Source organism: Megalobrama amblycephala, linkage group LG11 (genome assembly GCF_018812025.1).
Source record: "Megalobrama amblycephala isolate DHTTF-2021 linkage group LG11, ASM1881202v1, whole genome shotgun sequence".
In the NCBI taxonomy this organism is placed as follows: domain Eukaryota; kingdom Metazoa; phylum Chordata; class Actinopteri; order Cypriniformes; family Xenocyprididae; genus Megalobrama; species Megalobrama amblycephala.
The window spans coordinates 35,763,464-35,789,353 of record NC_063054.1 but is presented as its reverse complement, the minus strand read 5'-3'; the positions used below and the strand labels follow the sequence as shown (position 1 = coordinate 35,789,353).

Genomic DNA, 25,890 nt, shown 5'->3' with positions numbered 1-25,890 from the left:
ATGAACTTGACCTTCAGCGTCCCGGTCACCGTCTTAGTTCCCAGCATGTTGAGGCTCAAAAAAATGTAGGCTGATTCCTGGGATAAAAAACATAAAATCAGTTTTCCAAACTGTCATTCAGGCTCCATCTGGTATAAAATGCCATTTTTCACGAACCTGCTTCAACAAACCTTTAAAGGGGACCTCTAATGCCCCTTTTACAAGAATGTGTCTATGAAGTTTCAGCTCAAAATACCCACAGATCATTTATTATAGCCTGTTAAATTTGCCCCTGTTGGGGTGTGAGCAAAAACACACTTTTTTGCTGCTGCTCCCAGACGCTTTTCAGAAGAGGGCGGAGCTTTAACAGCTCATGCTTTGGTTGCTCAACAACAACAAAGTTGGAGAATCTCACGCAGCCAAAATGAGGATTGTCAGTAACGGTGTTCAGCCTTACATTGTTCAAAGCGGAGTCGACACTGATGGAGAGACTCAGGAAGAAGTTACAACTTTTAGACATTTCTGAATGGTTAGTGGATACATTTGATGCTGAGATTGATGAAGAGATTGTTGAATAAAGTCATTATTTTGTTTTGTTTGTGCGCACAAAAAGTATTCCTGTTGCTTCAATGAAATTAAGGTTGAACCACTGTAGTCTCGTTGACCGTTTTAACAATCTCTTTAGTACCTTTCTGGACCTTGAAACTGGATTTCATCAAAAATATCTTAATTTGTGTTCTGAAGATGAATGAAGGTCTTACAGCTGTGGAACGGCATGAGGGTGAGTAATTAAAGACAGAAATTTCATTTTTGGGTGAACTAACCCATTAACTAGTGCTTTCAAAATGAGTAATAATCGCGTCTAACGTAAAAGTTTGTATGTGTTTGGGTATATATACACACATATATTTACAACAAGCATGATCCCAACATCTGAATAGAATTGTTTAATAGTAACAATATTTCTGATGCTTGAGAATTCTTCATTTCATCTTGTCAGGTTGTTATTGCAGTAATATTGTCACAGTCCTCAGTGTGTGTGTGTGTGTGTGTTTAAACTCAGATTGACTGATAGAGGCTTCAGGGAATTTGCTCATGGCTTTTGCCTATAACCTTTATATAAAACCAGGTTTTGATTTGAAACGTCTCACTGGCACCCGTGACACTGCATTTCAGGAATGAGTTTGCTGAGTGTTTCTGCAAAAGCCAGACATGCGTCTCTTCAGACAGTTGGCTGTTTGGGTTATCTTCCTCACATCGAGAAGCTGTGAGTTATCATGCTGTGTGTGAGAGAATGTGATATTGTCTCTGTGGCGAGTGGGAAGGTCTGCGCCGCGTAATTAGAATATCGGCTCCTGTGTTGTGACTGGCTTCTTTGAGCGAGCTCACCTGTGTGCTTCCTGCTCATTAGCATTCTCATGCATATTAATAAGGAGCAGAGGCACAGCACGCCCTAGCTTGGCCGCAGGGCATCATGGGAGATTACTTGCATGAGTAATCCCGCTGACTGGAGTTGGTCCAGAACTCCACAGCTGTCTGTCAAAGCGCAGGCGGGCAGAAGGGCATCAGGGTGTGGCGGGGCAGGGCAGTAAAGGGCTAGCGTTTAGCATGGGCTTAGCATTAGCTCATCAGGGATGAAGACAGTCTCTTTTTGAATCGTAATGAGATCGCTTACAGGATTTTTAAAGGCAGTTTTGCTGATTAGCTTCAATTTAGTTCAGGATTCTGCTCTCTAAATGTCTAAACTAATGCTGTTTGCTCTCTGATGTATCTTTTCCAACATGTAATTCTACCTGTTGACATCTCAGATTCATTAGTGCAAGAAGAAATGTAGTGCTGAACTACAAAAACATGTTTCTGAGGCGAGAGAATCACTTTAATCGCATGTTTCATGTACAATACCATTCAAATATTTGGGGTCATTATGGTTTTTTTAATGTTTTTGAAAGAAGTCTCTTATTCTTATTTTAAAATGTAATTTATTCCTGTGATCAAAGCTGAATTTTCAGCATCATTACTCCAGTCTTCAGTGTCACATGATCCTTCAGAAATCATTCTAATATGCTGATTTGCTGCTCAAGAAACATTTCTGATTATTTTCAATGTTGAAAACCGTTGTACTGCTTCATGTTTTTGTGGAAACTGTAATATATATTTTCAGGATTATTTGATGAATAAAAAGTCCAAAAGAACAGCATTTATTTGAAATAGCAAACTTTTGTAACAATATAAATGTCTTTACTGTCACTTTTGATCTTTTGAATTAAAATATGAATGTATTAATATTTGTATTAATCATAAAAGTGGTCTATATGACTCTTGCAATATATTCCACTTTTAAAGTTATATGATATGATTCAGACTGGACTCTGAACAGACTTTTATTCTGGATTTGCATGTCTTTTTGAAAGTTTTAGTTCCCATTCAGAGTAAAAAGTTTTAGTTCCCAAAAGAGTGACCAGCACAATTCACAAATCATATTTTCTCCTTTTTTTGTTCCACAGAAGAAAGAAAGGTCATATAGATGGTTTGAAACATCACAAGAGTGAGTAAAACATATATTTATATTTAGTAAATAAATGTATATACTGAATCTTCATTTTTGTGTGTTAGTTTCACTCTTAGAAGAAAAGGTTCTGTTAGGGCTTCCCATCATGGGAACATTTTATGGATTTAGTTTTAATTCATTAATTTTGATTTAATTCATTTTTTATTGTGATTTAAATTGATTGAATTAAACTGCTCATAAACATACTTTATCGCTAGAAAAAAATAAATAAATAACCCTTTTAAACATAAAAGTATTATGTAATCATTTAAGGACATTTTTCATTGTATGGAACCTTTTTGTCCTAAAGGGTTCTTTTAAGTTGAGTTGAGAACCCTAGAGTTCTATATAGAACCCCAATGAACTTTTTATTCTAAGAGTGTTCCTTTAAATGTGATGACACGTGTTGCTTCATTGCTCATGACCTACACACAGAAGAAGACAGTTTCTTTCACAGTAAAACATCTTTATGTTAGGTTAACCAGCAATGCCATCAAAGGGAAGGTAACATGTAATTCATCTTGTTCTAAAACCATCTAACTGCAGCCTACAGGCAATTCATTTATGAAGAAATCAACAGCCAAGTTGATCCCAACTGATCCTAGAATCAAGTGTCTGTGTGTAGTTATTATTCTATAGCCTTCATGTATCATATCTGAGAATACATACAGTGTTAATCATACTGTAAAAAAAGAAAAAAGTGTACGATATATACCTGAAGGAATTTTCCCTATTGATTTTTTTTTGTTAGTTTTTTTTGCAGGTGTTTTACCTGTATTTTGAATTACGCATTGAATTTGTCTTGTGTTTAGGGTTATTGGAATGTCCATTAAATTACTGGATAATGTCCTGGCAGAAAATTACCAGTAGGCCTACATTTTCCATTTTTATTTTTTACATTTGATATCTTAATCGACTCTATTTATTTACTTTCTTCATGCATGTTCCCAGTCTTCTCGTGAACGGTTCATCAATGCATGTTGTTCCAGGGTCTTTCAGTGCATGAAACTACTTTTCTTTTCAGCAGACGTCACAATGAAGGAAGCAGTGTTTTAAAAGAGAAGTACACATTCAGATCTGACTGCATTCTGGTACGCATACTTAACACCCTGTTTTCATCATCCAATAAGTTCCCAGTAGATTAAATCAAGTCCTTCCCCACCTCTTTTTCTCATTTAGCATTCGGTTTCTCTTGAAAATATTACATTACCAAAGTAAAATTATTTGCAAATGCTGATTCATGTTGACTCGACATTCTCTAGACCTAAACGCTGTTTCCATTCATTTGCTTTCTAAAGGCAGCCAAATTAAAGGTTATGTATTAAAGATTTTTTTATGTTAAAATACATTCTTTTAACCCAGTTTATTGTTCATTGACTGCTATTAGTATGTCATTAATGGGTTTATCTCCCCCAAAAGTGTAAACATCGAGCCTCCCGGCCACCATCAGATCTGACAGATCTCAGATCTGTCAATCTCTTTCCAGCTCAACATGGGCCCTGTCCCAAATGGCGCACTTCATGTGGACTTTCGGTCTCGTGGACTTAAATTGCGCGTGCTCGCCGAGTCTACGAGTCCGTAGGCCGTCCCATTCAGCATTTTAACGCTCTGAAGTGTGCTCAGCAGCGCCCCCTTTGTATCCTTGAAGCGGTCTTAAAAAATGTGACACTTTGAGCACTGTTGAGTGGATTCGTAAACACCTCTGATTGGCCATTGTGTTCTTGCACTCATCAGATATGTCTGTGATTGGCTTCAGTGATGAATGCATGGGAGCGTTTGAATTTGAAAGCGTTTTGAAAGCAGGAGCGTTTGAAAGCAGGCGTTTATCAGTGGACTGGTCCACAATAGATGCCTGCTTTCAAACGCTCCCGTGTCACGGTGTATCTGTGTAAGCACTCGGTGAAGAGCGTCATTGATGACTATTTACAACGTCTTTGAAGCGTTGATCTTTAAAGCCAATCACGACATATCCGATGAGTGCGTCAACACACGTGCCAATCAGAGGTGTTTACGAATCCGCTCAACAGTGCTAAAAGCATTACATTTTTTTAATTTCAGTACTGACCTGGTACCAAAGTCATTACTTTTGACAACTCTACGTCAAAGCGAACGTGGCATTGCAATGGACGCTTCAATACATCATCATCATGCACCCATTCAGAGAGACAAATGTTGCAGTTTATATTGTTTACTTTTATGTGTCCAGTGTAGACAGCCTCAAATATTTGTGGCGCGTCATGCCAAAAAATGCACCCGGTGCAGAAACTGATATTTTAAAGAAAGTTGGTAACCAGACAGTTGACAATAGCCATTGACTTCCATAGTATTTTATTTTTCCTACTATGGAAGTCAATGGCTACCGTCAACTCTTTGATTACCAACATTCTTCAAAATATCTTCTCTTGTGTTCAGCAAAAGAAAGAAATTCATACAGGTTTGGAACAACTTGAGGGTGAGAAATGATGACAGAATTTTCATTTTTGGGTGAAGTGAACTATCCCTTTAAGTAAAGTCCATAGAAGAGATGATTGCTGTATCATTTAATAGAGAACAATGCAAGATTGGCGTGTTTCAATTGTGTTTATTCATCAATGTTTATCTCTGTGGTACAGAAATGAGATTCCACATTTGCTGGAAATTGAATGTTTGGAATGAAGTGTTGCAGAAGAGCAGTATTGATCGGTCCTGTTCCAGCTCTCTGAAGTTTATTAGTGTTTCCACATCATCAGATATATGAAAGTGTATGCCAAATATATATGTGTGTGTGTGTGTGAGAGAGAGAGATAGAGACAGAGTGAGAGGTAGGGAGCACAGTGGGGTTCACATACTGTGTGAATACTAATTCAGCTCTCTTGGCAGGTCAGGGTCCCTCTCCTCTCGACATTTACCCATCTGCACCGCAGCACACACTCTCACACTCAGCTCCTGTGGATTACCTAGGCCGCAGGACAGAGCCGTTTCTATGGAAACCTCATAGCAGGCCGCATGAGTTAACCGTACACCTCTTGTAAAGTCTCTCCTCTAGGAGTGTGTGTGTGTGTGTAAAGCACACAGCGCTGGGTGAACTGCACTCCGACCTGTCACTCAGGTAATTATTGTACTCTTTAATGAAAGACAGAAAGTCTTTCTTTTCCTGAAGATGGTTTTATGGTAAAGCTTATCAGTGACTAGATGACACCTGCAAAACACCTCAAAGAAACACTGGAACCACACATTTTACTCATTCGAAATGCATTAAGCTGAGCAGATTATGATACATACGATACCGAGTCTTACCGAGGCTGCATTTATTTGATCAAAAATGCTGAAAATAGTAATATTGTGAAATATTAATACAGTTTAAAATAACTGTTTTCTGTCTGAATATATTGTAAAATGTAATTAATTCCTGTGATCAAAGCTGAATTTTCAGCATCATTACTCCAGTCTTCAGTGTCACATGATCCTTCAGAAATCATTCTGATATGATGATTTGCTGCTCAAGAAACATTTATTATTATTATCAATGTTGGAAACAATTGTGCTGCTTCATATTTTTATAGAAACAGATACATTTTTCCCAAAAATACTTTATGAATGGAAAGTTCAAAGGAACAAAAGAAATCTTTTGTCTTTTCATTCCACTTTTGATCAATTTATTGCATCCTTGCTAATAAAAGTATGAAATTCTTCCATAAAAACAAAAAATAATTACTAACCCCAAACTTTTGATGATGTACAATACTGTATATTAAAGATGCACCGATACTAAATTTCTCCACCAATATCGATACTTTTATATCTTCTTTTAAATTAATGATAATTTCATTATAATTAATAATTAATCATATTTTTAATTATTATATTTTGAAAGAAATGCAAATAAAAACTTTATTCTCTCCATTTTATCAACTTGTTTCAGAGTATCTGGTATCACATTACTCAACACATTACTCAAATTAATATTGATACACATTAACTAAATTCTGAAGATGAAATTAAAATTTCTTAACTTTCTGAATGTTATTAATTCATATAATTACTATTAATATTGAATGTCAAACAGGTTTCTTAGCATTTTCTTTACACAAAGCCCAAATGCTGTGTTTTTTCCTGCCCTCTTTTGATTGACAGGATATATCGGCCCTGACTATTGGCTGTTTTTAAACTATCGGCTATCAGCCGTGGAAATTTGCTTTTGTCGGCCAATACTGATTATTGGCCGATATATCGGTGCATCTCTACTATATATATTCCGGGTTCAGAACAAGTTTAATTTAATCTACAACAATTGTGGCATAATGTTGATTACCACAAGCATTAACTTGTCTCCACATGTCCCTCCTTTTCTTAAAAAAAAAAAAAAAAAATGAAAATAAAATCTGGGTTAAAATTGCTATGCAAGTGAAAGGGTCGGCTATCTGTAAATGTTAAAATAATCACTTTCAGTAACAATATGAGTGTTATGATTATGTTTTTAGTATGAAACAATCACTAAGCTTTTCTGTTTGAAGTTATCGACTTTACAACTTTGTGTCCATGACGACGCAATGATGTAAAAACCCTAAAATCCCAAAACGAAAAAATTATTGTTTAAACAGCTTTACGGCTCAAATAATACACAATTTAAACAGAAAAAAATTAACGAAAGTGCATTTATAAAATTATGTCACATCTTAAATCCTCCCAAAATTTTACTTCCATTGTAAGTGCCTCACCGTAAACGAAAAGGATGGACATGTCAAAATTATTGTTATTTATAGTAAACAACATTATGCCACAAATGCTGAGAACTTCACTTGCCTTAGCTTAACTTGTATTAATCCGAAATATTCCTTTTAAAGGAGTTTGCGTGCATTTACACAGTATAGTATTTGTATAAATTGTACAATTACACATTGTTATTGTACATATATAGGCTGCGATACAGCAGGTTACACAAAATATTACAATACACAATCACGTTTAATTACAGAGTTCATGTTACAGTGTGGAATTATTCTGCTTGTTATTATACAGTTTTTGTTATTGTAGTTGATTACGTTAGCATGTAATGTGACGTGAACATCGCCAAAAAATCAACAGGTAGCTGCGAAACTAAACCAAGACCATGTTAGTGCATTTCATGTGATGACAACAGTAATGAGAACAGAAAAACGGACGGATGTTGTCATTTCAAGCCATTTTCAGCCATCTGATATTGTGTGTCAAAGTGTTTATCGGAAGCGGTGTTAATGTCATAATGTCTATACGAGACGGGGTATATTACAGGGTATCTGACATTGAGTGTGCGCTTGTGTGTGTGTAGGTTACCATTTGATTGACAGGTGAGCAGAGTCTCAGTGCTCTGGGCTTCATAATCAGCAGCTTTATTCCGAGCACAAAGGATTGTGGGAAGAGAGGGATGAGAGAAGCCGAGAAGTGCAGAATAGTAAAATTCCCGGAGGAGAGGAGGGGTTGCCTTCTCTCCTTTGTTTATTTCTTTGCTTTCCTTTGAACAGGTTCTCAGTGTGTGTGTTTTTGGGAGCGCAGGTAGTGTATTTGGTGTATTTTTGAGTATGTGCACTTCTCTGTGTGTGTATGTCTGTGTTTTTTGAAAAGAGTGTTGTTCTCATTATGACTGATAGATCAAAAGCACGATTAATTTCTGAGCACGTCTTCCCTGGTGCTGTTGCTCCAGCTGTTCAGTGCTGCTCATGCTGATAAAACAGCCTCTGTGATTGGACGAACTCTTAGTCAGTCAATCAAATGTGTGGGTGTGTCCAGGTGGCGGGGGCTTGGTGTTATTTTTTTTGTCTTTTTCCTGCATTATTTTATTGTTTCCTGTCCCCCCCGAGTGTTTTTATAACATTCATCTGGATATGTAGGGGTGGGCGATATACCAGTAGACACAAATAATCGATAGAGATTTTAGACTATCGTCTCTATTGCGGTTATGCTCATGTGATGCTTATCATTTGAATGCGTTTTTAACAAGCGAATTTAAACCATTGAAGTGCAATAAGCAGCGGAAGAGAACTCTTTGCTAAATGCACGTGCTGTCTGAGAGACTAGAGACTAGTTTCCGAGAGCTGTCTGAGTGAAGCGCACACGTAAAGCTGCTGCTCATAGAGCGTGTGAGTACTGAACTGAGTTCTTTTTGCTGCCTCATTGGGCTTGAACAGTCAAATACACACACACTTATGTGTCAAAATGCCCGTCTTTGCAAGTATCCTCGTAAACACAGTCATTTATATATCTAAAGTGAACGAACAGTTGAGAAAGAAAACACGTGTATCAGTATATTGGATCCGTGCATTCGCTCTTAAAGTGACAGCAGCCTAATAAACCTGCTGCTGTCTGTCATTAATGTTAATCAAACAACAAACGAGAGAAAATCTCTCACTGCTGTTGACTGAATCACTTTTTTTACTTTAATAAGAATTTGATTTACATGGTGAAGACAATGTTTTTATGCAATGTTTTTATACATTTGATTATTTTATGCAATTTAGCCGATGTAGTATTTCTTATTTCTAGTGCTTGAAGTTTTTTAGGTCAATTTAATTTTTGTCTTTGTTCTGTTGTAGTTTGTAGTTCATTTCTTTGTTCTTATTTTATCATTGACTGTTTACTCGTCCTCTGTACGCTTGAGAGTTTTTTGTTTTTTTTTAATTAGTTTTATAAAGTGACAAGAATGATAAAATGTCAATGGTATAAATTTTTTTGATATAACCTTATTCAAAGCAAAAATAACTATATTGTGATATATCATTATCTTGATTATAAAATTACTCATATTGTGTTATAAAATTTTGCTCAAATCACCCACCCCTATGGATACGTGAAATATATTTTAATTTAAATTGCAATTTTAATCTGTTGTAGAATGTGTATATTTGCTAACTCATTCTGTCTTCCTAATTAATGAGGTTAAGCACTTTTTAAGTTAAACATTACTATTTCTTCCTTGGATTAATCACTTTTGCTTGTTGTTTTGGATCAATGAATTATTGAAAAATAAAGTAAATGTTGCACTGGACCATTAGTGAGTTGATGCTACTGCTGCTCAAACTTTCCAACCTCTCCGGGCAGCTGTGTTTTTCCAGTGAAGGTTTTATTCAAGGCGGCGTTTCTCAGAACTGCTGCTGAAACTCATTTACTTCAGCTCCAGGAAGTCAATAGCATCACTTCTCTTTCCTTTCTGCTTTTTCTTTTCTCTGTTTCGTCAGATCTACTTAGTATGTTCAGAATGTTTCTCGCCTGTCAGTCTGTTTATTATTTTCATTGCATCTCTTTTTCCGTTTCTGTCTGTCCATCCATGTGTTTCTGGAAGGATTTGACAATGAGAAATGTTTCAAGTGATCTTTGCTCAGTTGCTGTAGCCAATAAACGGCAGCTTCGGGTGATTGTTCATAAACAAAAACAGAATACAAACCCAAATCATCCAGAGTAAATGTTCGTCGTTAGAGCGTTTGAAACTCGAGTTTTCCCGCTTAAAAGGTGCCATATTTTCTAATATTTACAATATCCCTGTCTGTCTGTCTCTTTCTCTACCAGTTCAAATGTCGTGTATGTGATTTTTCTCTTGTTTTGGCTGCTGATTAAGCTCATATCCATAAACAAAACGACCTCGTTTAACAGATTACAAAGGAATTACACGATCAAAGAGCAAAAGTCAGGATGTGGGAGAGAGAGAGCGAGTGTGTGAGGAGATTGTTTGTATGTGAGACACAGACAGAGAGAGATACACCTCTTGCCCTGCTCTATCTGATTTCGGAATCCATTTTGTGCTGAATGAACGTAACAGCTAATCCCGCCCTCTGGTACAGGCCTGAGGGTCTCTGACACTCTCTCTCACACACACACACACACACACACAGCAGACACACTGGATTTAAATGCATTCAAAGAACCATCATTTTGTTACATTCCAACATGTTTTTATAAATGCACACTGTTTTGTGAATGAATGCTGACTTGCACTAAATATGATGTATCCTTGTGTGTTTTTAAGAGGACAGGTTGCACTACAAAGTACACTAATCATTAGATTTACTATTTGCTTTATTTGACAATTTGTAGCATCCTATTTACTTTTAAAAAGAAAGTCCTTTGACATGAGTATGCCACCCCACTTGAATATTATCCATTCTAATTGGATTTCAGTGAAAATAGTGTTGCCATTTGAACTGGTTTGAGTTGAATCAGATTTTAGTGGTTTTGAACTGCACACGTTGTCACAGATACTTTATGGAAGCTAAACAGGTAAAACATACAGTAAAGAATACACGTCTAAAAATAAATGTTCCAAAAGAAGGTTTTTGCAGTGATGCCATTTTTGGTTCCCCAAAGAACCTTTCAATGAACGGTTCTTTACAGAACCATTTTTGTCTCGTGTTAAGAACGTTTTAAAAATAAAAAGAACCTTTTTCCACTATAAAGAACCTTGAATGGAAAGATTCCATGGATGTTAAAGGTTCTTCATGGAACCATGTAAAGAACCTTTAGTTTTAAGAGAGTAGAACAACTTTAACCATCAAGGGTTCGTCTACTGATATGTCATGATTAGTGATGACTTAGATGCGACCTGCTTTACTGTTGCTGTAAAACTTTTAATAAATGTAGGATGGATTGTAACTTTAGGAATTTCATTATAAACAACAACTAACTTTTATTAATGATTGTTTTTATCTTGTTGAATAAGCTTATTGAATAACCTCTGCTAAGAAGGATAAGAGATCTAATGACAGATCATCTCGATTATTAGATGAAATGGATTAAACTGGGTCTAGATTAAAAGAATCAAACTACATCTTTAATCACTGAAATGGCCATTCGACATGAAAGCAGGCTGTTCATTTATTATAAGTGAGTTTTCCTCACTGTGTAGCTCTGCCTCTGGTGAACATAATGAAGTATTGATCCATTTTCATGCCGAAAATGGACTTTAATGTAACTTTTTCTGGTCAACTGCACAAGCTGTCCTCTTCAGGTTGGGGTAATTTTTGAATTATCCAATTTTAGCACATAAAGGGCTTTTAAAATAGAGGTATTTGATATATGATAACTGGTTATGTACAGTCTTGGAATGGTGTTAGAGATTTACATTGCTCTAAAACTGACCGGAGTATGACTTCCAGAAGTTTGGTGAGTTCACCGGACCGTAAAGCTCCGTTTGTAACGGACCTTTGACTCGGAAATAATGAAGAAATGAGACGGAAACAAACGATGACAGAAGTTAAATACTGTGTCATCAAGCAGATGCTCATATGTAGAATTTATTGCTTTAATTTGTCAGAAATTACAAGCTCGATGGAAAATAAATGTTTCGACATGTCTTTTAGCTAAATATTTTTTATGTAGGCCTAGGCTAACTTTGGGCTTACACAGGCTACATTTTATTAGCTAGCCTATATGAATTAGCTATTATCATTGTTTTTTTTTTCGAAGATTTTATATTATGGTGTAAAACAATTGCGAGGCCTTCCATTACGTTTTTGTGACTTTTTGTTTGTGTGCGTGCATGCGTGTGTGTGTGTGTGTGTGTGTCTCAACGGTCTACCGTTATTTTGGCAGATTGCTCTTTTTAATTAACGCTCATTTTGCGCGCATCTGGCACGTGTCTAGATTTAAATTATTTTTTAAGATTCAGTTTAGTTCACTCAAGGAAAAATAATACACTGACGGTCAGTGTTGTTTGTTGAATTAATAAATAGCTGGTCATTTCAAGACACCTCATTTGGCACATATTTTGACAGATCTGGAAGGCGGGAGAAAAACTACCGTTATTAGTTTAAATCCTCTCGTACGTTTTTGATAAACCGTTTGGGTGGTTACAGTCTTTCACTGACCATTTATTGATTCTACTTAGGAATCTTAACGAAAAGAACCAAACAATGCAGCGGAGGCCTAATCGTGGGTTGTTTGAGGTAAATGTAGTGTCTAATCATGTAGGCCTATTGTCATGACATAAACAAAGTTTAACGTTATATATTTACATTGAAACAGCACAGTGAAATTAACCAAATATTTCGTGTTTTTGTGTCAACAGAGAGAAAATTAATTTAGTGCACTTCATTAAATTCACCACGCGCTGAAACTGACGCTGCGCCCCTCCCCCTCCAAATCTATTAGCATATAAAACTCTGTGTGTGTGTGTGTGTGTGTGTGTGTGTGTGTGTGTGTGTGTGTGTGTGTGTGTGGTAAATGTAGGTCACATCGATGAGGACTGCATACTTTGTAATTAGAATTATCTCGTAAACACCTTATTCCGTGTTTTCCAGTGTAGAGAGCTGGAGAGCCGTTACTTAACGGACGCCGACACCATATTGAGCCGCGAGCTTTACTCTCACATCCTCAGCTAGATGAACTTAATTTGGCCAGTGGTCAAACAAACGTTATTGTCAACATATAATGTATGAACTTGAGTTTAATTAAAACGTTTTGATTTTCGTTATCACTATTATATTTCCAGATTCACAGCACTTATAATTTTAGCTTTTGCTAGATCACTGGTTTCAAACTTAATAGGCTATTTAGGAAAAATTCAAGGAACGCCCTGAGAAACTTTTTTGAAATGGTCGATTTTTTTCTTTTTTAAAGATATAAAGTCAAGGCTAATAAGCAGATCTGGTTAAATATGACGTTTGAACCATAATATCCAGCAATTTAGCAAGCCGATCTGCTCATAGATTAGCCATCGTAAAATCGCAAAATGACTAAAGTTGAATAAAACGCCATGTTTACACAGATATGGATATCAGTCTTCATGTTGTCTGTCAGTGTTTTCGTTTCATAGGCTAAGCCTTCTTCATATTTATGTTTTGAAAACATTTCGATCTTGCATGTTGATATGGTTTTAAATGAATTCAGGTTTTTATGAGTCACCAGTTTGTCTTGGCTCATGATTGTTGATGCCCCAAATGACAGTTCTTATGATCTTGTGGCAGCCAGCTGCCAGTCACCGTTTGGGACGCTTTTAATCCAATGTTAAATCAATTACAGTCGACTCTGGGCCAAACTACACTGGGATGGACACCTCCTCTAAAGTTTCATTTTGCATCTGTTATTTTTATTTCTAATTTTCCATGGATTGGTGGCGGATTTACGTGTCGAAACGATCTCGAGCAGCATCCAGACCGAACAGATGGACTGAAGCCCTGACCGGTACAGCGTGCATATGTGCATCCGCTGCTGTGCGCGTTAAGCCCTATTAAGACCGTCTACCGTGCAACTGGTGCTTTTCTCAATCCCGCGAGCTCTCGCAGACTACACAAGCGAAAGCTTCTAATCCCTCACGTGAGAGGACTGGTTCTCTCGCGCTCACATCGTGTAATTTACAGTCTGCCTGGAGGCCCTAGATATATATCTGAAACCAGACCGTGTTATTTCATAAGAGCCTCCTGCTGGGCGATTCATTTCCGCCGTCACCTCGAGACCTTTAAAGTGCATTTACAGCACAACAACCAGCTCATTTTACTACACTATTCTGTTTTTGTTACGCAACACACCGTTTGTTAACTACATTTGTGTTAGTCGCATTAAAAATCGCTATGATTTTATTAGCCTAGCTGATTAGCCTACATTGTGCCATGTTAATTGAATTCATCATAGTGTTCGGTCTTTTAGGATCATATATTTCCTTTCCTTTCTGTTGTGTTTGCCAGAGAGAGAGAGAGAGATAGAGCCAATGATATAGGCCTGTTAGCTCAATAATGTGCTAACATCAGTCCTTTTAGTTAGCCCATTAAACGAAAATAAAGAGAGGCTTCCCTTCTCGCACGTTGTTTTCCGAGTAAAACATTTATGAAGTGGAATACGTCAGTATATGTGTATGTTTGTGAGAGGATCCTCCCTTCGCGCGAGACACCGGGCGCTTGAGGCGTCTCCGTCCGCCCTTCTCATGCACGAGGGCGCGAGCCCGCGGTAATGGCGGTAATTTGGGTTAAATAAGGGTAGCATCAGCTTTTTAAACACTTAAAAACTGCCAAACCTCTAGCAGACACAAAAACCTTAAGACTCGAGTATTTTGCTGCTGGGGAGGGAGGAGACATTCAGAAACGAATGACTGGGACTCACTTAAACACACACGTTTGCACACGAGCTAAATGTCTTTCTCATAAACTGTTAAACGTCATCACCGGTTTTATTTTCCTAGGGAAAAATATACAGTTATTAATATTTAGGACCTTTATCACAGGCTGTAGGTAATACCGGGTGCCCGTGTCTTGTCATGCACCTGTGTGGTTCTTAAAGCATAAATTTGACCGACATGCTGATTTAAGCGATGACCCCCCACGCGCGCCCCACTCATCATCCTAAACGTGCACAAAATACTTCCAGCGTGGGTCAGACCGTCACTGTCCCGGTTCAGTAAACGACAGAACAGAAACAAATTCAACAAATGTTGAATGGATTGGCTGCAAGAGGATTAAACTGAATCAAAAGTGACCACAGAGAGCCGATGTGTTCAAAACCCATTGCTAAAATACGAAAATGTCAAAATACTAAATGAATTAAGCTAAAAAAAAAATAAAAAAATAGTGTGGTCTATTTAATGTAGCTTACAACCGACGATAAATGGGGTATAAATAGGCTATTTCTATACAATAGCATTAAAACAGTCTTTAAATAATTCGTACATTCAATATTATTCTGCAATGTAATGGTTTTGCAGCATTATTTCCAAACGAAGTTTTCGATTAAAATGGAAAAAAATGGTCATGTGATAATAATTAAGAAAAAGTAAAGGGAAATATTCGTTCTACCATGAACTGTATTTCCAATTAAATTTGCTTTCATCCAACGTCTCTCTCGCTCAGTTAAATAGAAATAAAAATATTTGTTAAAACAGATTAAGACCACTCTATAAACAAGTGAAATAAGGAAACATAATGTTTAATCGTACAATCAAAATTACAGCGACACAATACACCGAGTTAAACTTACGTGTTGTTGAAAAAAATCCAAAAAGCAGGTAAATGGTAAAGCCGCGAGGAAAACAGACAAATAAAACTGGCCCTTCTACAGAAAGCTCTAACGACCTTAAAGAAATGTCCACAAAAATCATCAAAAATGTTGAAAGCGCACTTGGTTCCTTATTAGGCGAAGATACAATATTTATTCCGTGTCTCCAGGGATGAGGCTGCTCTCTCTATTGTCCTCCCTTTCCTCAATGCTGATGCTTAATTTTCAAAACTTCTATATTACCAAGGGACCTACGACATCAGCCGGAGAAATACCCAGCAAGTACAAAATCCGAGCCAGGGAGCGCTTTGTGCAGAGGGGAGGCATTTCAGCCGCTTTTACCGACTGCGCGAGGCGACATTTCATTTTCACGCGCTATTTTGGGGATTTTTTTTTCTTTCATTCGTCCAACAGCGCGAGGAAATCGGGTTATTGGATCGCGAGAATGTCAGCCACATTTCCGGGACTGGTGCACGATGCGGAGGTATTTAAATTCTTTTCTTATCACCTCACAAAAATCATCTGATTTCGTTTCATTTAGCGAAAATTATGATCACTTAGAAAAGCGGAGTGGAAGTTAAGACTTCTGAGGGGAGTTTGCTGCAAAGGCGAGGATAAATACTATGTATTCAGTTCTGGTGAAAATACCTTTTACTACTTGTTTTTTCGTTGCAAATATGGGTCTCGAGCGTTCTTGTAAAAACTACACAGTTATTGGAACCATTTGCTCGTTCTTTATATATATTATTAACAGTAGTGCAGACTATCGTGTCTTGTGCTTACCTGCAGTGAAACGGGCGTAGATTGTCGGGACAAAATGGCTTTTAATGTCGTTTGCACGGATGTAGTAATAATAATATAGTCAAATAACACACTCCGTGGCAAATGATAGACAAGTGAGGGAGGGAAAAAACGCTGTGAGCTCGTGGAGCAGTTTGCAGTATGTTTCACGCACTCCCTCCCAGGCACGGAGAGATGACATCGCCGTCAGGTACTTTTCTAAAGACACTTTGAGCTGCTGTGTGTGTTTGTGTGTTTGGGGAAGGTTTGAGTTTCCGCCGCGTGAGAAATGCGCGCGGATCGCTGCGAGCGCGTGTAAATGACATCCCTCATATTTTTCTCTTTTTTCCCCGCACAGATACGTCACGACGGATCAAACAGCTACCGTTTGATGCAACTCGGATGCTTGGAATCTGTGGCCAACTCGTCTGTCGCTTACTCTTCGTCGTCTCCGCTTACATACCCAGCTACCGGAACCGAATTTGCCTCCCCGTATTTTCCCACGAACCACCAGTACACGCCCTTACACCACCAGTCCTTCCACTACGAGTTCCAGCACAGCCACCCGGCCGTGAACCCGGACGCGTACTCGTTAAACTCTCTCCATCACTCGCAGCAGTATTACCAGCAGCTCCATCACGGCGAACCGGCGGACTTCATCAATCTTCACAACGCCCGGGCGCTCAAATCCTCGTGCCTGGACGAACAGCGGCGGGAACTGGGCTGCCTGGACGCGTACCGTAGGCATGACCTGTCAATCATGAGCCACGGCTCTCAGTACGGCATGCACCCCGAGCAAAGACTGCTGCCCGGGGCGGGTCTGGGGCTGCCGCCACCGGGGGCCGATGACCTACAGGTACAACTCACCGGCATTCTACCGTTCAAGCACAAAATACACACACTCAATGTGTCACCATCGCAGGCTGCAGAGAAGTTGACGCCTTCAGGGATGTTGTATAGTCACTTTCACTGCCCGAACAGAAGAAATGATTGCCCGAGGGCTTGAACAAAAAAACCTTAAACATCCGGAGAGATTGAAAAAGAAAAATCGAGGCCGCGCGATCATTTTCTTTTCGGCCTTTTCGCTTTCGAACAACTAATTAATTTAATAAGGCACAAAACATTATATAGTATTTCGAAAAAAAAAAATAGTATTTCGAAAAAAAAAAAAAAAGCTGTGTACAAATGAAAAAACAAAACAAAACGAAAAACATAGTCTGTATGAAAAATGCATTAATTCCCAACATGTAAAACATGTGAAATAAGACTTTTTAAGGCTATATTTTGAAACGTTTGCAAGCACCATATTTCAGTTGATTTAACTGGCGGATTTTACATATTTAATATAGTGAATATTGAGAAGTCTGAATTCGGCAGCGCGTATGTCGGGCCTCGCTGCTGTAAAGCCGCTGTTTCTTTTTCCTCTGTTAAAAGGCGGATTAAGGGCTTGAAAAAGTGCGAACAAAAGGCAAATCCTCCGCAGTAGAGCACCGTAGTTTATCCAATTTAGGACTTAATGTCAATCAACTGGTTATTTATGCACAGACATCTGAAACAGCTCAAGTTTAACTGGTGAGTCAAAAATATGTTAAGATCAAAATAATGATCCAGTCCTTTTAAAAAAATATGCAGTGAGACAGTGAAATTGAATACATTTGAGAGTAAATATTCTAGCTAGCAGATTAAATTTTGGTTATTTTACTTCATTGCATTGAAAGAAAATTGTAATAGTACGTTGAGTATTTAAATAATAGCATCGACGTAATCTAATTTATAATTAAATGATTCTATAAAATATTAGAGCATTGCTGAATACGGTACTAATAATTAATATAAAATATGTGAAGTAAACGTGCATACACGTTTTATTGCTTTGACTAATATATATATATATATATATATATATATATATATATATAAACTGTTGCATAATTTTTAATTTGCCCATCGTGTTTTATTGGGCCTATTTAAATAATTTGGCCCAAATAACTTCTATAACAGTATAGCCTTTGTTTTCTATTTAATTTTACATTTGAATGCAATAGAATATTTTTTAGAACGCCCGTAGTAAACTGTTTTAATTCTATTTTAGCATTGATGCAACTTTGCAATTATGTATCACTTTTTGTGCATGGTATATAGCCGTAGAAGTTTAGGCGTGTTCAAAACAAAAATCGTGAAGAATCGTTTTGGTATTGCTGTCGCGTGTTGAGAGACAAAAAAGGCCCACAGGAGAACAGACACAAACACATACGTCCCGTGAAAAGATTTTGGACCTTTCTTTGGTGCTGAATGAAACCGTGCGCTCGGTGAAGGCCGCGGAACAGATGCGGGCAGTCTCGTGCACACAAGCGCATCTTTGAGCCGCTAAACAGATTTGGCACGCGGAACAATAGAAGCTGCCGCACCTTTAACACGCACACGCGTAATTTATGCCTGATCCGACGGGTTTGTATATTGATTTTATAATCACTTTAACTGCGGGGAAAAGAAAAATAGAGCAGGAGTTTGTTAAAGGGTTACAAGAGCACGCCAGTATGGTGTCAGTATGGATGTGAGCGTGTGTGGGTGAAATATGTGTGTGTTTTTTTTCTCTGAATGTGTGTCTGACTTGGCCTCCAGACTGGTCGTGGCTCGTGAGACGGATTAACTCTTTTCTTTTGATGCAATCCAGTGTTCCTTGGCTGATGACATCACTGATAAGAGAAAGTAAAATAATAATCTGTTCCTTTGGCATTACAATGTAACAGGTTCCTCTGCAGTTTAACTAACCACGTGGTCTGTCATACATGCCTCGTCAAACACAAATACTGATCACAATGTAGGCTATAAGATTTGTTCATTATTAATCATCAGGTTCATATATATATGTATATATATATGTTTATGTGTCTAGGGATCTGTAGACGCGCAATGCGGACTGGTATTAAATGGCCAAGGAGGAGTGATCCGGAGAGGTAAGGTCACAACACTCACACTTACAAATAGAGAGCATGACAAGCCATACTACACTGTTTAAAAAAATAAATAAATAAATAAAAAAATTATATATATATATATATATATATATATATATATATAGCCTACTATGTCTTTTTACTTCAGAAATTCACTTTATAATTAAATATGTCAATATTGCCAATTCTTTGTAATATTTGTGAAATTTACTAGCAATTTCTGAGTGAAAATGTCAGTGATTTTTTTGTTTGTTTCAATAACGTCAGTCGTGTCTTTTAAATGATTTTAATCTTTTATAATAATAGAAGACTAAAATAGATATGGTAAATTATATTGCTATATTTAATAATTGATTTCCAGTGACAAGACAATGATTTAATATTTTAGCATAAGCATTTTAATTTAAAAATAATAAAATTCAACGTTAGTTTTATTCATTTATTTGAATCCCAAATGGTTTCATACCGAAAAACAAATAGTAATATTTAAGTAAAAAATATTTTATTTTGTCTTTTAGCAGGAAAATCTCAATATGAATTGCATTAATGTGAATGTCAATCAACAGGCCTAATACTTTCAATGTTGTAACTCTTAAATTACTTGCGGCATAAATAAATACAACAAAGAAATAATAAACATTTCAGTATCGGTAATTAATTTGGCTACATTAAATGCATATTGTATTTACATAGCCTATTGATGCTACGATTCTTTTATTATTTCATCAAGCAAAAGGCGCAAATTAATATTATCTTTAACGTTATTCTAAAACGTTTTTAAAGGCAAATATCAAGTAATTTAAGATTATTATTTTGGTGTTTTGTTGTTGTTGTCATAGACGTTGTCGTTTTTTAAATGTTTATTATTTGTATGGATGCAATGAATGTTATCTTTTGTCTTGTTTAGCTACTATTATAGTATACTAGTCTTTCTGACGTAGGCATTCAGAGAAAAATTCATTTATTAGTCAGAGAGCGCATAATTAAGGAACTGTAGGCTTTATTGTTTATAAGTTCAAACCCCGATAAAACATATTTCTCAAGGTCATTCTCCTTTGACAGACGTTCGCGATAATCTCAGAAGAATTTGTGTATTCTCTGTCTGCTGCTGTATTTTGTAAAATCGCGAGTCTTGTGTGGATGAATCGAATCGCGTTCATATTTCGTAATATTTTCTTAATATCACTCGCATCTTTGTCTGTCTCTTCAAAGCAGCAACGGATCGACACACATGTGGAGTTTGCCATAAAGCGAACGGTGTCTTGGGCGCTTAATTTTTAATAAACTCTGTCTAGGTGTTGGGCTCGCCATCACTTCCAGTTAATGGTGTGCAGGATTTAGCCGCGAGCTCCGCCGCTCCAACCATCACAACCAATAATCATTGCTTTACCTCGCGCTCCGGTATCGATAGCTTCTCGCGCCTCGGGCGCACGCTTTGATATGTTAATGCAGCGCGGCTCCAAATTCAGTGGAGATCATATTAATGTTGTTCACACTGACTGCAGCTTTGGCTTCGTTGAATATTCAGATAACCTTTTTCAAAAGAAATCACTCAAGAAACGAGGATCCTACTTAGAAAAGTCGTCTGTGTTTTAATCATGATTATCCCTCTTAGCTTTCAGGAATTTGATCAAGCTTCACCCCGCCTTTACACGCGCACACACACACTGAAAGTGCATCTTTCTCTTCTGTGCGCGCGCTCGCTCGCTCGCTCACGCGCGTGTGTGTTTTGGGTGCTGGGTGATGAGCGTGAGGCGCGCGCCGTAAACACACACCACCGCTACAGTTGAAATAGAAACAGAATGACATTTGGCCTATGTCTTTTTTTTCTTTAATTTTCGTGGCAAACTCGCAAAAAGCGCTTGATTCGCTTTGTGATCGCTCGCGCGCTGCCTCGGGCTACTCTCCCTCGCGCTTAAATACCCGCTATCGCCTCTGGGCCCGGCGCGCGCGACCAGACTACCGGCAATAGCTCTTTTTCAATTGCCCTTGGCAACATAAAATACAAACTACTTTGAATCAAAACATTTTGGGTGGAATTAATGTGAAGTGAACTTGCATGCTAGCAGAGATCTTGGGTTTGTCAGAGCGCTTTAGGGTGACTGATGAGGAGCAGGTTAGAGGCCCACTAGCCAGAAAAGCCCTTCAGGAACACACACGTTCACACTCAAACACAAATACACACACACACACGTGGCTAAATAGGGTAGACGACCCATTGATTCCAGCTCAGTCTGAACATGTCATTTTTAGATCTTTACAACATAAATGGATCTGCCTGTAGTGTGGATTTGACTTACAACGCTTAATAAATAAGCATAATATTTAATGTGCAAAAATGAACAACTCCTGTGCAAAACATACAGGTAGTTGACATGAAATACTTTGTGGATTTGGAATGCTATGCTACTGGATCAAAAATCATTTTAATTTTAGTAGCATTTTTTATTTTATTATGCATGCAGGTTGTATGAGCTCATATTATGACTACATGGAATATTTTCATTTTTTAAACATTCATTTGTCACACCACATGATGACCTATCAACTATAGAAGGCAAAAAGCTGATTAAAATAGTTAAAACTAGAAAAAAAACGTGCACCTGAGCCCAATTCTGGGTTTTGGATGTGCACACCTATTTTGTATTTTTATATGTTCATTTATACATTCATATATATATATATATATATATATATATATATATATATATATATTTAGCGCTACACATGTTATCCACCAACCACCCATATACATCTACACAGCTTCAAAATAGTTGGCTGTAGCAAAATAAAAGCATTACGAATGATTATGAATCATTGTCCATCGATTTCTTTTCAGCGATCTGATAGACGCTTTATTCAATTTCTGGAGCTTGCATCGGGGTGATTTTCTCATTTACGCCCATTTGACATGTTGTTTGTTGTTGTGTACAGGTGGCACATGCGTAGTGAATCCTACAGACCTGTTCTGCTCTGTACCAGGAAGACTTTCTCTTCTCAGCTCTACCTCAAAGTACAAAGTCACCATCGCTGAAGTCAAACGCCGCCTGTCTCCTCCAGAGTGTCTCAATGCCTCACTACTCGGTGGGATATTAAGAAGGTAAAGAGACACACTTTTAACACACCTGAAACTGGAATTTTGGAATATCTACATACTAAAGCATCCAAATCTGAACCAGCTACAGCTGTAAGAACATGCAGCATTTGTGCACAAGTCCTAAGAGAAGCACAGGGTTAGTGTTTGTTGGCACAACAATGTTAGACCTCCAATCATTGAAATATGAAGGAAAACTCTTTTTTTACATGTAGTTTATTGGCAAAACAATGCAATACATCTGAAAGCGACAGAAAGAGGAAAAATAGATGGAGGCCTGGACACTTAATCCAGAGATAAAGAAGAGACTGTGGCTGTATGTGTGTGAGAGAGAGAGATGGAGAGGGAATGAGAACAGTGAAGCTGAGGCTCCATTATTGATGAGGGACACAGACTGGAGAGCTGAAATGAGGCCAGTGACGAGAAGAGAGGAGACACACACACACACACACACACACACACACACACACACATTCACTCACTCACTCATTTTAAACACACAGGACAAAACATCCTGGTAATGCACAGTTTCATTAACGCCTGCAGAAACACAGGAATCACTAGCAAAACGTTCAGAAATTCATTCTATTTAAAGGAAAAAATGTGTATTGATTGTTAAATGAATATTTGATTACCTTTTATGCACATTATGTAGCGATGCATGGACATGAATGTCCTAAATATTTGTGTTCACTGAAAAATGTAAGGACTCGCTTTAGTTGTCACGCAGCTACAGTTCTCATGTGCTCACTTAGGAATGGAGGTTTGTAGAGTGTTAAGGTTTAATAATGTAAAAGTGATTTGGGGAAAAAGACTGGATAAGAAGGACATGTTGAGCAGTGAACGCTTTTCAGTGGATATGAAATGTGACACATGCTTTGCATGCATGTAAGTGTGTTGCTGATGGACTTTCTCCATCTGTGTGGGTCAGGGCCAAGTCGAAGAACGGCGGTCGCTGCCTCAGGGAGAAACTGGACAGGTTGGGACTCAATCTCCCAGCAGGCCGGAGGAAAGCGGCGAACGTCACGCTGTTGACCTCTTTAGTGGAAGGTATGGATTCATTTGAGCTTTATTTCAAGAAGCTCTTGTTTATTTGTTTCAGACATTGAATGCTAATTTGATTTGATGCTAGATGACTACCTTTAGGAAGAATTTGGTTTGTTAGTTGTTTAAAGGAAGCAATTTTACTATGAGATTAGTAAAACTGCACAAACTTGTTTACACTTCATTCTGTCTTATGTAATATCTAGTTTTTAAGACCTGCATTTTTGTAATTCAACAGGTTGATTGCCTTGATATCTGAGCGTGTACATCAGAAAAGCATCTGGTTTTGTTTCTTCATTTTTGTTGAGGATGAGATCTGTTAAGATTGAAGCACACATGTCTATTCTGCCGTAAAAGAAAACGTCTGAAATATTTTTAGTCTTCAGACATAATCTTTATTACTCAAGGGAAGTTCGAAATGAATTCCAATGGTATGAGACAGATTGATGCAACATCTATGCAATTTTTTAGGCAGCATTTAGAGAATGAACTGATTTCCGAGCTTCACTCGTCACTCATCTATCCTTCTCTGTATGTGTAGGGGAAGCACTACATCTGGCTCGGGACTTTGGCTACACCTGTGAGACAGAGTTTCCCACCAAAGCGGTCGGGGAGCATCTCGCCCGCCAGCACACGGAACCAAAGGAACAGAACGCGCGCAAGAAAATGGTGCTGGCCACCAAGTAAGACAGCAACTCTTTAGTGCTTTTAGCCAAATCTGTTTACACTTAACACTTTATTGGATAGGTATTTTAAAGGGACAGTTCACCCCAAAAATTTTTCACTTACTCACCTTAATGTTGTTCCAAACCTGTATGAGATTCTTCTTGTCTATTGAACACAAAAGAAGATATTTTGAAGAATTTTTGTAACCAGACAGTTAATAGTATTTTTTGTCTACTATGGAAGTCAAAGGCTTCCGTCAACTGTGTTTGATTACCAACATTCTTTAAAATATCTTCTTTTTTGTTCAACAGAACAAAGAAACTCATACAGGTTTGGAACAACTTGAGGGTTGAGTAAGCACAGAATAATGACAGAATATTCATTTTTGGGTGAACCATCCCTTTAAATCTTGAAATGATAAATTGCGCCAAATGCACCAAAATGGTTCCAAATGTTTCAATTTGGGGTTTTCGCAGCAATGCCATAGAAGAACCATTTTTAGTTCCCCAAAAGGCCTTTCAGTGAACAGTTATTAAAAGAACCATTTTTTTCTTAATGTGAAGACATTTTTACACTATAAAGAACATTGGAATGGATGTTAAAGGTTCTACATGGAACTGTAGATGCCAGTAAAGAAACTTCCTTTATAAGAGTGTAAATATGAACTTCAAAAACAGATGCGAAACTGCACCTTAGAGAATTAGATCTTGGAAAAGGTTTTGTTACTGAGGACTGGAAGACCTCATTAAATCTCCTTTATGCACTACTTATGAAGTGTGCTTTTTTACAACGCATTTTCGAGATGCGTCCTTGTAACTGTGTTCAAATGGCTTTGTGTCTGCAGGCAGATCTGTAAGGAATTTCAGGATTTGTTAAGTCAAGATCGATCTCCACTCGGTTCTTCTAGACCAACACCTATTCTGGACTTGGATATTCAGAGACATCTAACACACTTCAGGTATAAAGTCAAAACCTGCATGGAAAAACACAGCAAACATATATGCAAACATAAGTATTGTTGTTAATAAGCATTTTCTCTTGTCTTCTTTAGTCTAATCACGCATGGATTTGGTACGCCGGCGATTTGCGCGGCTCTTAGCACCTTTCAAACGATCCTCAGCGAAATGCTCAATTACCTGGAGAAACACTCAGCCAATAAGAGCGCAGGAACGCCAGACACCAGCCAGATCAACTCCAACTCGGATAAAACGCTGCGCAAAACCACCGAAGCACCGATGAAGGACGGTAAAATCGAGAAAACAGAATGACTCTGACGCAAGAGTGGCCGCTTTCCCAGTTCCTGATCTGAGCCCTGATGGGCGGGCCTTGTTCAGGGCGTGGCTACTTGGGGCGGGGTTACAGGGTTTTTATTCCATATTCTTTTATTTATATAACTGGCATAACTTCTTATGACCTCAGCTTTGCCTGTATGTACAAACCAGTCACATCATTCTCACTGCCCAATACTTTGCAAAACACAAACCATTTTCATTATTTTATAAGTTATTGAAGAAGTTATTTTGCTTAAAGTTTGTCTGTATGTAATTAGTTTAAATAACGATTTTAAAGATGCAATATCTTTTATTAAAAGACTCACATTCCATTTCTGCCAAGACCTAATTTGAGGTCAGTTTGAGACTGTAAATTATGACAGGTAACTTTCCCTGTTGCAGTTAGTTACTGTATATTGTGCATGTTAAACTTTGTACACCATCTGAAACGGACATTCCCCACTGTTGTTCCAGAACACAAACTCTTGACTGCATTTGTAAAAAAGTTATATATAAATATATAAATTCAATCTTTTCTTGTAGGCTTTGAACTACATATATGAAATAACCCTACATGCAAACTACTGGTGTTCAATAAAGCATATTGCTCAAAGTCTTATATTA

The 25,890-nt window shown here is 37.7% G+C and overlaps 1 protein-coding gene across 18 annotated transcripts in view; it reads left to right on the top strand.

Annotated features, from left to right (window-relative positions):
- The window catches only part of tfap2d (transcription factor AP-2 delta (activating enhancer binding protein 2 delta)), a 113,645-nt gene extending 87,755 nt beyond the window's left edge, over window positions 1–25,890 (top strand). For 14 of the 18 annotated variants that reach the window (XM_048207751.1, XM_048207747.1, XM_048207752.1 and 11 more), the window contains 10 exons: window positions 2,484–2,524; window positions 3,340–3,393; window positions 3,555–3,618; window positions 16,593–17,090; window positions 19,131–19,191; window positions 22,126–22,291; window positions 23,217–23,335; window positions 23,871–24,012; window positions 24,840–24,953; window positions 25,047–25,890. In XM_048207751.1, coding sequence (XP_048063708.1) covers window positions 2,484–2,524; window positions 3,340–3,393; window positions 3,555–3,618; window positions 16,593–17,090; window positions 19,131–19,191; window positions 22,126–22,291; window positions 23,217–23,335; window positions 23,871–24,012; window positions 24,840–24,953; window positions 25,047–25,263 — 1,476 coding nt within the window. In that variant the 3' untranslated portion in view covers window positions 25,264–25,890. Of the gene's footprint in view, window positions 1–2,483; window positions 2,525–3,339; window positions 3,394–3,551; window positions 3,619–12,701; window positions 15,939–16,592; window positions 17,091–19,130; window positions 19,192–22,125; window positions 22,292–23,216; window positions 23,336–23,870; window positions 24,013–24,839; window positions 24,954–25,046 lie in introns of those variants that run through there. The other 4 variants (XM_048207759.1, XM_048207758.1, XM_048207743.1 and 1 more) reach the window with 4 other exon arrangements.